General features: G+C 36.0%; 1 protein-coding gene across 2 annotated transcripts in view; it reads right to left on the bottom strand.

Annotated features, from left to right (window-relative positions):
* The window catches only part of LOC128675028 (uncharacterized), a 51,472-nt gene that overhangs the window by 16,068 nt on the left and 19,067 nt on the right, over window positions 1-16,337 (bottom strand). The window contains exons 3-4 of one of the 2 annotated variants that reach the window (XM_053754087.2): window positions 15,032-15,137; window positions 8,582-8,672 (exon numbers count right to left, since the gene is read on the bottom strand). In XM_053754087.2, coding sequence (XP_053610062.1) covers window positions 8,582-8,672; window positions 15,032-15,137 — 197 coding nt within the window. The remainder of the gene's footprint in view (window positions 1-8,581; window positions 8,673-15,031; window positions 15,138-16,337) is intronic. The other variant, XM_053754088.2, reaches the window with a different exon arrangement.

Genomic DNA, 16,337 nt, shown 5'->3' with positions numbered 1-16,337 from the left:
CAAACATTTTTCTTACGCGTTCGTATCTCAATTACGGTGATATTTTCACAGTAATAACTTCGATTTGTTACCACGCCGGAGGCAAGAGAAAGCTATGCAATGAGACGACAGTAGTCTGGACTTTTTCAATACTACTTGGCCGTGTTTCCGATCGTATTTTAGGTTGTGACGCTCCAAAGCGCCATCTTTTTTTTATGATATTAATCCTTGGCCTCACAATATCCACGGAAGGACATGAAACACACGCCTTAGTACTAGGTCCGGACTCGACGACTGAAATGTTTGGTTGCTTAACACAAACGCATCTCGATATAAGATACACGTATAGATTATAATTAGAAATTGCATACATTAACATGGTACTTTTTATCCCGGAATTACACATAAAGACAAATTATGCTCCGACCCAAATTAAAATCGGATTTTGTATGAAAAAGAAGAAAGATAACTCGTGTTTTTAAGGTTCTTTTTAGCTGGTATCTTTGTGCGAATACGTCAGAAGTTATTGACAACTCTCTCCAAAGATGTGGCCCACTAATGTGAGAGGCAACGCTACTGGTTTTCCCTGTGTTTGACACGATTTAACGCTTTGGTTGTATTGTTTCTGTATTGTTCGTTTCGGAAAATGGAAACGTAAGAACATTTTACAAAGTTACGAAATTGGCAGCTGCTTTTCTTGCTCTATATATACTGCTATAATTCTATAATTTATTTAATAACCTAACTCATGTGGATCGTGTATCCAACCCATAGATAAAAGAAATAATGATCCAACCAATCAATTTCTTATATATTCCATACTATATATATATACATAAGGATATCGGATTATTTACCTTTAACTTGGATGTTTACAATATAGACTAGAAAACCAAACTCTCGATCTCCATATGAGAAAATTGCGGCTGAAAAGGCTCGCCTAGGACCAACAGTGGGATCTCAAATTATAATGTTCGGATAATAATTATTATCATTAGAAGAAGAATGCTCGGCATAGTTCCCATAGGTAATCTCTTAGCAACATTTTGCAACACACAAAACCAAATTTTATTCCCTACCGAGTTAACATGAGACATATTTAACATTTTTACGAAGAAAACCACAACAAAGACCTGGGCAATTCTGCAAACCGATGCGTCAAGACTGCAACCATTTACACCATTGTCTCACCATAGCCTAAATAAAGTGCACTTACCCGGAGAAATCTAAAAAAAAAGACATTACTACCACCGAATTTCGACCTTAACACATTGCAATACGGTGGATGAAATTTAAGAGGCACAGCATCTTTGAGCCTAACGGTAATTTCATTCTGGTTTGCCGATTGTTATATTTTCTGACGTCGGTGTCTGAACAACATTTTTGGGGTTTTAGTTAGGCAATTTTGCGGCCATATTTCGTTGCGGGAGATAATTTTTGCTGCGTAATTTTTGTGGGGAAAATTAGAATTCGATCCTTCAATTTGAAACATGAAATTCTAATTCTATTGTTACCTACTCATGTAAACGTACTAAATAATAAAAACTTAACCAAACTACAGAAAATATAATCAAATGCTGGCAGTGTCCACATTAGACACATCTGCGGCAGGTGCGGGTGATGACATGCGGCACGCTTGTATCGCCGTCTGACAAACTTGAATTTTTAACGTTTCTAATTAGTAGTAGTTCCCTTTTAGGGTTCCGTATCTCCAAAGAAAACTACGCATCCTTTTATGTATACTGCTGAGCAAACAATTACACAATTGCCACAATTTACTATAAATTGAAGATGAATCAAAATACTTGTCGTAAATTGTACTAAATTTCGTATAATGGAAATCTATTTATTCCATCTAATAAAATTCATTAACTCATGTAACATTAACAACTGTGATATTTCATTATTATTCAAAAGAAATTATAAAAATTTGATAGAGGTTCTAGCCAACATATCTAAATATGTAACTCGAAGATGAACAAGAAATAGTAAGAACTAACTTTCGCCCCGGCTCCGCCTGCGTTTATTTACCCACAAGTTATTTTTCAGGGATGAAAGGTACCATATGCACTTTACCGTACCTCACAAGACATATATGCAAAATTAAAATTAAAAGAAAAACTTACTTTCGAATTTATAATATTAGTTGGGATTGGAACAAGAAACAAAAAAACTTGAACTTCATAAAACGTACGCCTATTAACTGAAGGTTTGCATATATTACGAGATATTTATGTTGTTATGTATTAATGTTTTGTATTAATGTTAAAATTTTCCGGTATTTTTATAAAAACAATGTGTTATTGCTAGGCTTTACCGTAGTCGTATACAAAAACATATATATATAAACACTTATATGTATACTTTTACTCCGAGAACTTTTAATTGGAACCTCGAAGCGCGATAATTAAAATAAAATTTACCTACTGTGGGGTTTTAGTGCCTCGCAGGATAAATAGAGTTAGTGCCGAGGAAGTTTCCCTTCGTACTTGTCAATAGTGAAGCCGATAGTTATGCTACCATCGATAGACTGTCGATATTGCAACAAGTGGAAATATCGATAGGACTAACCATCCATACTACAGTTAGTAGCGGAGAAAAACGGCATTTCTTCTCAGCAAGCTAGTTTGTAACTTTGGTAAATATCATTTAATTTAGAATATGACGTGAAAAAGTGCCTGTGAAGGCCTAATTTCTGAATAAATGATTTGATTTTGATTTTTGTTTCGCATTAAAATTGCATAGATAATTTATTTAAAAAGATATTTATTTAAAACTTTATTACACAGAGTTAAAACATATATTTTTATACAAATTATATTTTGTTATGATTTTATGAGAATAAATTTCTTTAACAGTATATTATCGATAGTGACTATCAAGGCGTAATACAATTATCATATCTTGCCACATTATTATATGCTATCGATAGTTGTGAACACTATCGACCTCATATCTGATTTTGAAGTTCAGCTATCGATAGTTTAAAGTCAACTACATGTCAAGTTACCCTCCATGGACAGAGGGCTAGGGCGTAGAGACGCCAACGTACTTCATGCAGTAAACTACGGTAGTTTAATAAATAAATAAATATATTAGGACGAATCACACGGATTGAGCTAGCCCCAAAGTAAGTTCGAGACTTGTGTTATGGGATACTAACTCAACGATACTATATTTTATAACAAATACATATATAAACACAAATATATATATATATATATATATATATATATATATATATATATATATATATATATACAAATAAATATATATATAATACAACAGTTGAACTCTTAAAAGAGCTACCCGATTAGTTTTAGACGCGATGGCTAAAATCGCTATGAAATGGTAATGGTAACCGCCATTTAAAATTTAAATCTCTTTGGCTGCAGAGTGTAACCTCATTGGTCAATGTCAAAGACGAGTTTGGAACGAAATGTTGTGAATTTAGTTTTTCGTTTCTCGTCTCGAAATGTAGTGTTTATATTGATCCGAATAGCGAATGTACGGAATACCAGTCCCGGCCGGGGAAAAGTTCGAGAAATAGGATAGACAGACACGTTAGGTGACTAATCGAAGGCCTTTACATTATTGGAAACACTGGCTGAAAACTTGCGAATCATTCTACAACAACTATGAAAAACGAATGTAAAAAATAAAAGATTTTCGGACTCGTCCAAGCGCTCCATACTACACGAACAAATGACGTCACATCTTGCTGAAATGTTCGCAAAGAAAGCTGTGTTTGTTCGACAGCTACATTAAATATTACATTTATGTTGATGACTTCTTAATAAAAGTTGTTACAAAAGTTTAGTTTAAATGATGGTTGAGTATGTATTTTAATTTCATACTTTTTGAAATTGGACTTTTTTCAACCAACTGAATATATCTATTTTACTTAAATTATGCATACATTTTTACAATTCTCAGACCTTGTAAACTACACTAAATAAAACCATTTTAAACGCAAACGTTCCATATATCCAATCAATTACTCATTTTGAAATTCCAATTAAAACTTTACACCACGAAGTTACAAGAATAAGACGTTGAATTTCATCTAATACCCGTGAAAGAAATACATAAAAAAGCTATAATTTTATCGCTAACATTACAACATGGCCGACAGATGCGAGCATTGTACCCCCAAAAATTCTTTCACCTCTACATACGAGCAACTAGTGCTATTTATAAAGCTATAGGCTTTTAGGGCGGCTGTAGACTGGCGATTGTTTTTAAAATGACAGAGAAACATGTCTTTTTTTTACAAAAATGCAGTTTTCAACCCAAGTTTTTAATGTCGTCAGTTCGTTATAGAGATCGGATTCAAAAATAATCAATAAATAAAAGTCATGCATGCATAAACCGTTGAGTTCCCGCAAGGTTGTGCATATCATAATAATGCATTGTCATCCAAACTAAAAAGTTTCTATGTCAGTGTAAAAAAACAAACGTGAAAATTATGAGGATTTTACTATTTTACTACCAGCCGCCGGCCTGACGTCAGTCTGCTATTATTGCTTGTCAACTGCCAAGGCTATGTGTCCTTTAATCGCCTCGTACGATGTCCAGGGGAAGATATGGAGTGCACGTATTCTAAGCCGCGAAAAGAAATTATCGCTACTTAGTCGCCGATAAACAACCAGCCTTATGTTTTAAAACCGGCTTACCCCTACAGAGGAAAGCGCACGCACACACGCACGACACGCCGGTTACTCAAGCGCATCACTCACACTTGCGCAAGAAGGGCAAAGGGAAATTTTGGCAATAATTTGTGGAATACACACCGTGCTGTAAAGAACGGTGCAGTGTTTTCAATGTGACAAGTTATCAATTAAAACCTATCACTAAATAGAGTGGGTTGCATCATCAACTTTGACGTTAATTTTAACGTGCGTAGAAAAACTGAAAGAACGCAATTTTGTCTATCTAAACGCCAGCAGAGAAATAATCTTAATTTAAAATTTGACGTGAAAAAGTACCTGTGGAGGTCTAATTTTTGATTAAATGATTTTAGATGGATGCATTGAAGTTAAGGTATTTTTGACACTTATTCAGATAATACTCGTATTACATATGCTTAGAATATGATAAACAAATGTCAAATAGAGAGCACTAGCAGGCCGTCCCGGCTTCTCTCGAGTATAACCACTATTATTAAAAAACCCACATCAAAATCTGTTGCGTACTTTTAAAGATATAAGCATATATGAGGACAGACAGCGGGAAGCTACTTTGTTTGTATAATACTTTGTTTAGCACTAACGCACCGCGGTTTAGCGCGCTGCGTGCATTGCATCAAATAAGTTTTTGTTCGGGTCAGTGCTTCGCGTGTGTGCGCCTCACGGGTGAAGGCAATCAGTATTCGTAAGTACTAGAGGATAGGATCACTGTACATATAGATTCTTTCGGTACCGACAGCAAAGTAATATTCATGTGTGATGAATTTTAACTGAGAAAAAAAAATTTTAAAATGAACTACTGTCTTTTTTTGCCACAAGTAAGATTCGAACTTGAGACCTTTCGATCAGGGGCTGTACTACCACCTGACCCCATTATCTTAAAAAGGTCTATCTGTCTTCTCCAGTAGTATCCAGTATTCGGTTTCTTAGATAGATCCACATTGAGATAAAACCCATATTTGTTAATTGACGTCTTAGAAGAATAGGTAAAGTTTGTTGCGCCGCTTCTTCTTCACCTGTGCTTTGGAGGTCGGCAGAATACTTATAATAGTTTAAGTAAATTTTTGACGTCAATAAGTGTGTATATCATCCTAAATTGAATAAAGAATTTTTAATTAGATTTCTGCAAACAAGGCAGATTCAATTATTTTCCTCGGAAAACAATTTTCACACAGACGAATCCGCGGGTTAGGTTAGGAAGCAAGTGAGCGGAAAGTTAGTTGAGAAATAATCCCACCCTTAATCCATAATGATGAGACGTAAAATTGATAGCTATTAATAAAACCTACGGGCACTTTCCTTTCAATAAAGCCTTTTGAAGATATTTTTCCAACATTTTATGTTTATTCTTAAACTGACGAACTTATTCTGTTCAGTATGTCTATTGTGTCGAAAACTGGGATATATTTTGTTCAAGATGCTTATTATAGGACGAGATTCATATTGATGGAGTGTTCTCCATTCTACTGTTTCCTAGCATAGATCTAACCTGCCTATACGTCACGTAAAAGTCGTGTCTGTATAGGGAGGTGAAATCTCAAGACAGAAACCTCGTTCTCAAATTTATTGATCGCGTATGGGACGTGAATTAAATTTGTATATGTTAGATTTTGAATTCTTTTTGATAGACCATTGCAGTTGGACACAGTTCAGTTTCACTGCCTTACTTTGATCGCCGTCTTACTGTGGTTGTATTGTAAAACTACGTCAGATGTCACCAGGTGTTTCAGAAATTATCATCATCAACATCATCTGCAGCCCTCAGTGACCCACTGCTGGGCATAGGTCTCCTTCCGTCTCCGTCCTGGGCCATCCCCATCCAGTTGTTGCCAGCAATTTCCTTTACATCGTCGACCCATCTAGCCGCCGGATGTCCTACGCTCCGTTTTCCAGTTCTGGGGTACCACTCAGTTACAGTTTTACTCCATCTTCCATCATTCCTTCTAGCCCAGTGTCCAGCCCAATTCCATTTAAATGTCGCCACTCTGGAGACCACGTCTTGAACTTTCGTTCAGAAATTATATTAAAATTGTATTTTATAGGTCAATAGACCTTTTACATTTTAATACTGCATTTATTTCACTGTGGTTTTATCATTGATATTTAAGAATTTATTATCCAGTTGTAGGTTTTCTTAATAAATAAAAATAACATTGAACCTATCGATTAATCAATCGATCTAATTTATTATAAAGTTGGTAAATCGCAAGTTGTTTGTTTATTTGTTACAAACAAGGAAAAGAATTGAAATGGAAAGGAAAGGATGGAATGAAACATGGCAATGTTGTAAATTTTAAGTGTTTTATTCACTTCCACATGAAGCAGCGGATGTCATACAATCTAAATATGCTTCATCGTTATTTTTAGATGCTGACCATATGCGATACCATTTTGAGGTTCGAATTGCCAAAATCGGTCGTCGGCAAGCATAGGTCAAGCACACTCTGCTGTCTCCCTCTAATATACGCGTGCGAGCGAGACGTGAGATGGTCGCTCTCGCGTTGCAACCAAAAATGCAGTTCGACTGCAATCAGGCAGTAATGAGATTTTGAATCCTATACAAATTTGTAGGTGACTTGGGCCATATATTTACAGAGTATAATTATTTTCCAAAAAAGTGTATCGTAAAATAGCACTAGGTACGACAAGAATTAGCTATCTGACTTTAAAATAATTAATCTGTACTGTGGTAATGTCAATTTTGTGAATGATTTATTATGGAAATTATTCCTTCCTCAAGAAAATTGACGGATCGTATTGAAAGCGCGGCCGCAGCGGTCGAAACGCTCTGAGATACACCCATAAACTGAAATGTATACATTTCGAGATAAAAATAAAGTTTCTCTTTTTTTTGTATCACCTTTTTCGTCGTCGTTGTATCATAGCATTTCAGTTCATGAAATATATGGGCAATCTTCAATTCCAAAGACGGCTTTTGAAGGAAATTGAATATAAATTTACTTACCCATTAGTAAGGGTTGGACACAACTGGATATTAACTGCCCAAAACAGAGCGAATTGAAGAAGATTGAAGGAGGCCTGCACCAAACTGGTGGAAGATGGCGATTACTTTTCCATTTGAAGACGTAAATCGATGAATGTGCTTCATTCATTCAAAATATAGCTGATCTTACTCATAAAAATCTATAATTTCCACATCTCATTTGGATTCCTGTGGTTAGGTTAATATACCAGCGATCTAAGCAAATAACTTTATTACTTACAAAGTAGGTACCCTATGTGTTACCCTATAATTACAACATTAATTATCTCCTTAACAAATACTTGTTGTAGCTTCGACTAAAATAACAAAATTATATAGAAAAACAGGTTAAATAAATATAAACTCCAAATATATAAAATCCATATACCTACCTACAGTTTTAAACCCTAATCTGGCAGAATAAGTCTCTTTATTGGTCATCGCAAATTCAATAAAAGCCATATCTTTGATAGATTGCCATACCTTTAGCCTTTTAAAAAGACGACATATCCCGACTTGGTGATTCCTACCCGCCGCGGATGCCAGAATCCTTTTGTTGTCGCCACAATATTCCGACGGCCTACGAGATTGCTATTCAAACGCTTCAGGCGTTTGATAAATAAATGTGCAGAGTTGGATAAAATAACCGGCTATTGACGCTTTATTTTGTATGATTTTGATAAGTTATTAAAATTTTGCTTGTACTCAGTGCTATGATCGTTAATAATAAAAATTACTATTTATTTTCTTGCCGGTTGATTGGAAGAGATCCTTCAGTGGGATAAGTCCGCGTAAAATTCTATGTGTTTTCTTATGTAATTAAGTTATATCGAACAAACAAATGCAAATAAATTCATTTTGTTTCAGGTAATAACATAACTATAGTATACAAACCTATCACAAACACCAACAGAGCCACAGAGCTACTGACCTGCTGCTTAGCGTCTTTCTCACTGCTTTCTGAGACGGAGGATCCAGTGGACTTCTTGCACCACCCTGGACACCACCGGCGACACATACACCTGCGAAATATTTAAAATAAAATTATTGTTAACTATATAAACAATTTTATTTATTAGACAAATTAGAAAACCCCAACTTTCAACATTAATTTCGCTACAACTTTAGAACGGGGGAACAGATTATGATCAAACATTTATCTAAGAACCACCGCATAAATATTAGCTATCAAATAAAAAAACCGCATCCAAATCGTTTCACCCGTTTATGAGCTACGGTGCCTCGTACAGACACACTTAGCGGTCATACTTATAACACCCCTCTTTTTGCGTCGGGGGTTAAAAATTAAATTTTAATTCAAACATAGACTGTAAAAAGGCAATTTAGGAATCCATTTTGAAACAATACTTGGGCGATTGCTACCGCGATCTCAATAACTCCTGCCAAATAATGTTTGCGGCGGGAATAACCGTATTATGTTCATTCAGTACGCAATTCCGCACCAATCAAAACCCATCTCCTGTTTAGATACACCAATCAGACGTATCGTTAGCGCCGCCGTCCGGTCCGGACACGGTCGCCGGACGGCCGGACAATTGGCCGGACACGATACAGTGCTGGCACGGTTCCAAGCTAGAGCTTAATGTTACATTGTTACTTTTTTATCCTGTCCGGAATTTAAAAAAGTAAGTATTGTGTTTTCTGAGCTATGAGTAAGACAAAATATGACAGAAGTTGTTATATATAGATTTATATTATAAAATGGCATTTTGTTACTTAACCTTTGATGACAAGACAAGGTTATCGGATTTTTTTTTCGAAAATGTAATTTCCCTCATGTTTTTTAACTCCCGACGCAAAAAGAGGGATGTTATAAGTTTCACGTGTCTGTCCGTGTATCTGTCTGTGGCATCGTAGCTCCCAAACTGATTGACCGATTTTCGTTTAGATTTTTTTGTGTCATAGTTAATTTTATCCCGAGTGTTCTTAGCCATGTTTAATGAAAATCGGTTCGGCCGTTCAAAAGAGTTGTAGCGAAATGAATATTGAAAGTCGGCGGCTTTTTAATTTGTCTAACAAATAAACACGTCAGGAGAGATCTCGTTCCAATTAACGCGTGACAAAAAAAAGTATGGCCGTGTTATAAATCATTGATAGCAGCGTGCGTTTAGGAAAATGCAAGCGCTTAATACCGTACCGCTCGTAGACCGTTGGTGTCTGTACGTAGACGGCTACGAGCGCCACACAGTGCTTGCTACGCGTGCGTAGACACTCGCCTACGAATACGACTATTCGCTACGAAGACGAGCGGTAAGCTATACTTATAATGTATAACTATTCTTCTCTATGTTTACAGTTTTTATTATTGTTTTATTCATATGCCACTTGTCTCCCTCGCTAATTGTAAAAGTTAATCAAGGGAAAGGGCTATAAACTGAAGATTCATATCAATGGACTAAAACCTGTCACAATTTAATCTCAATCCCACCATACAATACAGCTCAGTTTCCCAATCCTTGACTCTGTCTATCCCGTAAAGGGTAGTCGTGGTACTGTGTCTGTATTCTGGAAACACGTTTTTTTAATTTTATTATAGACCCCCCCCCCACCCCACCTTAGTTACCTGGGCAAATATCGCTCGAATATTATACCACCATATATAATATTAGAATGATCTTTATGGGACTAATAAAAGCCAAAACATTTTATTTTTATTTTTGTCTCTCTGTCTGTATGATGCGCGAACAAACATACATCACGCAAAAACTACCGATAGGAATTTGATGCGGTTTTGCAGTTGTATATCGGAAGGTCTAACTTAAAATCTGATATAGGTTTCATCGCGATACGTCGCTTATCCCGAGATATCTATAATAATAAGTTATGAACGGACGCAGGAGACAAACGCGGACAAGGCGGACGTAAACTAGTATTTAGTAAATAAAAACTTTATACCAAACAATGTTCTAAATTAGATGTCCCAAGTTCGTAACATAGTTTATTCGATTACGGCCGACCCAGTTCCGCGGAACGGAATAGAATCCAATCGAATTTATGAATTTACTGAGACTGATGTTGGTGATTTAGTTAACCTCGAGACGAATCTAATTTGGATGTTAAAGTAGCGGCAATAGACAAATAACGAATCTCTCTCTAATCGAGCGTTTTCCCGGTATCTTCCGCCGCCATTGAGCGTCTGAGCCCAGAGTCTGCTTTGCTACTTTTTCTTCTTCACTTCACAAACAAGTATTTCTTTAAATAATTACAATCTGTATTTTGAACAATAGCTATTAATTTTTGGTTTAACTTTTTTAGTATGTATTAAAAGTTTAATTGATTGTTTCCTATTGAATTAGTATAGATAAATTTAAATATCAATTTTGTTATGTAACTAGCGGCCCATTCCGGCTTCGCTCGGGTAAAACCATAATGATTCCTTAGGAATCATATTATCTATAAAAAAACAGCATAAAAATTAGTTGCGTAATTTGAAAGATGCATACATAGGGACTGACAGCGGGAAGCTGCTTTATTCATACTATATAGTGATAAATCATTCCTACACTCACTTCAAGGGGGACAGCATCGATCACCTATTAATAATAAAGAAATTTTTATTCAGACTTTTGTCCAGTTTTGTTAATACTATATCAGCCTTAACCTATTGTTAGTAACATATTTTAAAACAATAAAAAATAATATTTAATCACTGCTGAACCATCCCATGTGAGATAGCACAACAGTGGTTAACATATATGCAGTCTAGTCTGTTGGCCACCATTCTCAGGATGCTGTTGGGGCCGCCCCGCACCCTCAGCACCAGGGACGCGCACCTTTTACGCATAGAAGCATAAAAGCAATCCTTGAACATCCCTGATGCAGTACAGAACCTAGGCAACCCCATCATCACCCTGAAAGCATTGTCAAATTGGACTCGTAGGGCGTTGTACGATCATAGTTCCACTTCTATAAATTCTGTGTGGTTCCATTCAGAATCCAACAAAATATTGTCCTCGCAATACACTAAGTAAATTTGACGACCTCGGTGGCGCAGTGGTAAAGTGCTTGCCTCTGAACCGAGAGGTCCCGGGTTCGATCCCCGGTCGGGTCATGATGGAAAATGATCTTTTCCTGATTGGCCCTGGTCTTGGATGTTTATCTATATATGTATATGTTATAAAATATAGTATCGTCGAGTTAGTATCCCATAACACAAGTCTCGAACTTACTTTGGGGCTAACTCAATCTGTGTGATTTGTCGTAATATATTTATTTATTATTTTACAAATATACTGGTCAAGATTGGTTGATAAACCTCTAGTGTTGCCAGCTGATAGGCGGCAACAGCCATATCAACTCGAAACACATTTTTCAACAAAATATCTCTTAAAAGAAACACAACTCTGTAAAATAAACGTGTATTTTACACACGCCACCTAAAATCCCAGAGTAAGTATATCTGCAAAAACGGAAACACTAGAGCGCGTCGTAACGTGCCCAAAATATGAGGTCCTGACCTTTGGCCCGATAATACGGAGCCTTCAGATCGAAAGCAAGTTTCGTAATAAAAATAACCGTGGTTTAAACTTGTCGAGTACACTCACTGCCTAATTACTTAAAATTGTTCCTTTTAACGGAAGCAATGGAAACCGATTGTAATCTAGTTTTTATTCTTTAATTTGATATTTGAATAGAGGGTGTTCTTAGCTATGTTTGGAAATGTGCGTTTCCTTTGGAACTATCAGCTCTTATCTAGCAGGGAGGATGCCAGAGACTCCGTAATTGGGGATTGCTTAAATTTTTAATTTAGTTTTGATTATTTTAATCGAATGCGTTTACAAGCTTTTGAAATGTGGTGGTGGTGGCGCATGGAGATAATAAATTGGACAGATAATAAAACAAATGAAGAAGTACTAGACAAGATCAAAGAGAGAAGAACGTTATTGGAAGCAATAGAGACAAGAAGGGGAAAGATGTTTGGCCACCTTATACGTCACGACAACTTTATGAAATATCTGATTGAAGGATAAATTGAAGCAAGAAGAGGAAAAGGAAAGGCAAGAAGGGCATTACTAGATGAAATAAAAGAGAAGGCAGATGTCGTGTCATATAAAGTTCTCAAATTAATTGAATGAATTTTAATCGGTATTTCTCTCTATAGCTCTCTCGGTATGTGTTTTCTTGGTTTCTTTCACTAATATATAAGTCTGTGGTTTCTTCCCTTAGCTCACTGCGCTATCCTATTTTTTTCTTCTCCAGAGCGTTCATTTAGACATGTAAAGAACTGTTTATTTTCCAAATAAAATCCTCAGACTATTGGCATGATGGATATTTGTATATCAAGTGAGCACCTTTTAGCGTTTCAGTTGTATGACAACCAATCAATAATTTTTTTTTCTTGGTTATTTTAAATCAAATGTCAGTGCACTCGACCGATGTGAATATATATAATACGTAGGGCCAATCCACTACCCGCAACAGACATTCAGCGAATCCATTCTATTTTTGTTACGCCTTTGTAGGCTTGATGTGTCTGCTATGGATTCCACCTAACTAATATTATAAAAATGAAAGTAAGTTTGTTACCTTTTCTGGCTTTATCTACTAAACAAATCGTTTTGAAATTTCACATGCATTGTTAGGAATACGGAGAATTATAAATAGACTACTTTATATTCCGGAAAAAATACCTGTTTTCGTAGGAAATTGACGCGAGCCAAGCTAAATAATAATATTTAGCATCCGTTACCGTTAGTTACCATATATACTACGTTACATTAAACTATATGTTCTTAACAATAGATTCAAATTCAAATCATTTATTCAGAAATTAGACCTTCGCAGGCTTTTCCTCGTCAATTTTTATATTATAGTTATTTCTCACCAGCTACAAACTACTTGCTAACTAGATAAAAAAAATACTCATTTAAATACATCGGCCACAATCATGGTTCTGGTGGTATGATACAACAAAAAGAAGAAAAAAAATTAAACTCTCGATCATGGCCATGGAATGTTTTTGGGGCGGCGTAACGTTTTCTGGTTGGTATATATAACTCTTATGTCATACATAACTCTAATACCGATTTAAAGTCACCTGGGGCAAGAAAAGTCACATTTAACAGGAACATGAGAGATTATGATAATTAGAGTATTTACTAATTATGATATTGGTGTAATATCCGAGTAAAACCGGGACTTATTACTAGTGACACTTGAACCATAGACACAGCCTATTCCCCTCCCTAGCTTCATAACAACCGTCGACTATTACCACAAATACAATAAACCCGTAACAATACACAGCAAAATTAACAGCAGACTGTTAATTCTCTCCATTACCGGTCCGCTAAATGCTGTACGCTTAAATGCTGTATGTCATAATGTTGTTGTAATTATAAAGTATGGAGCGGTTGCAATGCTGATAATAAGTATTTGACCTACCCCGTATCGCCATAGTAAACAATCGAAGATTGCACTTACGAAATATTATAAAGACTTAAACTAGGTATAGACGAAGATAAAGCTACTAAGTGTAATCAATTGTTATCTACCCGGATAGGCCTGGGTGCTGCCACACGGGGTTATTATATATTTTTACGTGCATCAAATATATACTACTTACTGTATAAAGGGATCGTTTTCTTTCGTTTATTTTGATAACAGCCTTTCAAACATCCAATTGTGTACCATTTTGTGATCATTATAACTACCTAAATATCAGTAATCTAACAGATAAAGGGACAAATATTAAGTATTATCCGCCTACGTAAGGATGAAGCAAATGGCCCGGGACATAATCCTGACGGGACTGCCAATAAGCTTTACTGAACCGGGTGACACGTTTGGCGCCACTTTCCGATATATGTTATTTTATTTATGTATGAGAATATTGATAGAAAATGAAGTGACTACAGCAGATGTTTACTTGAAATAAAGTAAGTAATGTATTAGTTTATTTAGAATAAACATTTGCTGTAGTTTGGTAGATACATTACTCAAGAAACCGGGACCGCTTCAGGTGGTGCTGTCCAAGTGGTTAAGATCGTCCGCCTGTTATCAAGGTTCCAGGTTCAATCCTACTCATCTCACTGAATGTTGAGTTGGTATGACAATCTGCCTCACGTATACACTCGCTTCCAGTGAAGGAAAACATCGTGAAGAAACCTGCACACTGGTTGACGAAGTTTTCACTAAAAGCAACAATATGTAGGTAGTCATAAAGGTCTTGTGATACTTTAGACGACTAATAAAATCTGACAACTGTGTTAGCAACAACACACTCGTTCAACTCCAGAATCAAGGTTACCCAAGCCGTGTGCAGAGCCAACGTAGCATCATCGTATCAGCAAACATCCCTCTATCAAGTTAGATCTTTCCTGTTTTATCATAATGGGGGATACAAGAATTGGTGGCTCACCGAATGAGTAGCGTAGCGAACAGCACAGCCAGGAGAGGCAGCAAAGTCCCGAAGCAGGCCAGGAACAGTGTCTGCAGGTCGGTGAAGCCTGAGAACACGGACAACACTGCGAGAGGTCATGTGCCCACACACACCAGTGTTACTGGCTCTCTCTCTCTCATCTGATAATAAAGACAGATAATAATTTATCTTTACATATCAAGAAAACTCATTTGGGCGTTTTCCGATTACTTTCTCGGCTATGCACGGGATTTGAAAAAAAAATTCGGCGTGTCTTTACAACCGACCGCCTGACATCACTTTTGGGAATATATTAATGCCCCTTAGTTGTTAAGGCTTCTTTATCCGTCTTGTATGACATCTCAGGGAGGATATGGAGAAAATCTGTCCATCAATGGTGGTTAACTTAGTTTTTCGTAAATTTACTGATACGGTATTATAAGACTAACTTACTAATCTATCCCTTTTATAATAGGAATAGGAATTAAAGAGATTCTCTTTGTAAAATACTAAGCTTGTCATGATATACGTTCTCCTGACTATGTAAAATAGCAAATTCATGAAACGACGCGCTCGACATGCATTTTATAGCAGGCGCTAATTTGACGAAAGGTTTGGAACGAAACATGAGCGAGACATACTGACTAAATAAATGAATAGTACAACATCCCAGTGAATTAATTGTATGTTTATATTCGTATGTTTCTAGATTTATAATTTATTTCATTCCAAATGAAAACATTTGTAATGAAAGAGTGAGAAGAGATGACAATAGGTGGTGTCATATCATAAACTTACTCATAATTGTAATTATGTACCTATGCTTAAAACAAAATAGAAATTTTATTTAAACAACTAAGTTTCCCACGTTTAAATGATAAATCCTTATGTAATAGGATAAGATTTTAGGTTTCCCACAGACAAATAGGAGAAACAGCTTTACAAACTGTACTACAAATATATTTTCTTATGACATACCTATGCACTTGTTATAAATTCTAGGTGGACTGACTTTGAATATGTAATGTAGCTGCAATTCATAGCAGTTTACATTGCAAACATGAGCGGGTATTCAGAATGCGAGGAGACTGTGTGGCAATCTGCCAAGTAGGCTAGACTAGGCCATATTTGGTTACTAGGCTATCAATTTAGACTACTTTTGTGAAAAATATATTCGCATTATCATGTCCAGACATGGTTTTGTTTATGAATTATTTATAATTTCTAATGTAGCGGTAAAATTTGAGAATAGAGACTTTTAAGTATTAAAGTTTGGTAGATATGTATTATTATATTGTAATGTATA

This window comes from Plodia interpunctella, chromosome 13, assembly GCF_027563975.2.
Source record: "Plodia interpunctella isolate USDA-ARS_2022_Savannah chromosome 13, ilPloInte3.2, whole genome shotgun sequence".
NCBI classification, from domain to species: Eukaryota; Metazoa; Arthropoda; class Insecta; order Lepidoptera; family Pyralidae; genus Plodia; species Plodia interpunctella.
Note: the sequence above shows the minus strand (reverse complement) of the source record. Positions and strands in the feature narration are given on the sequence as shown.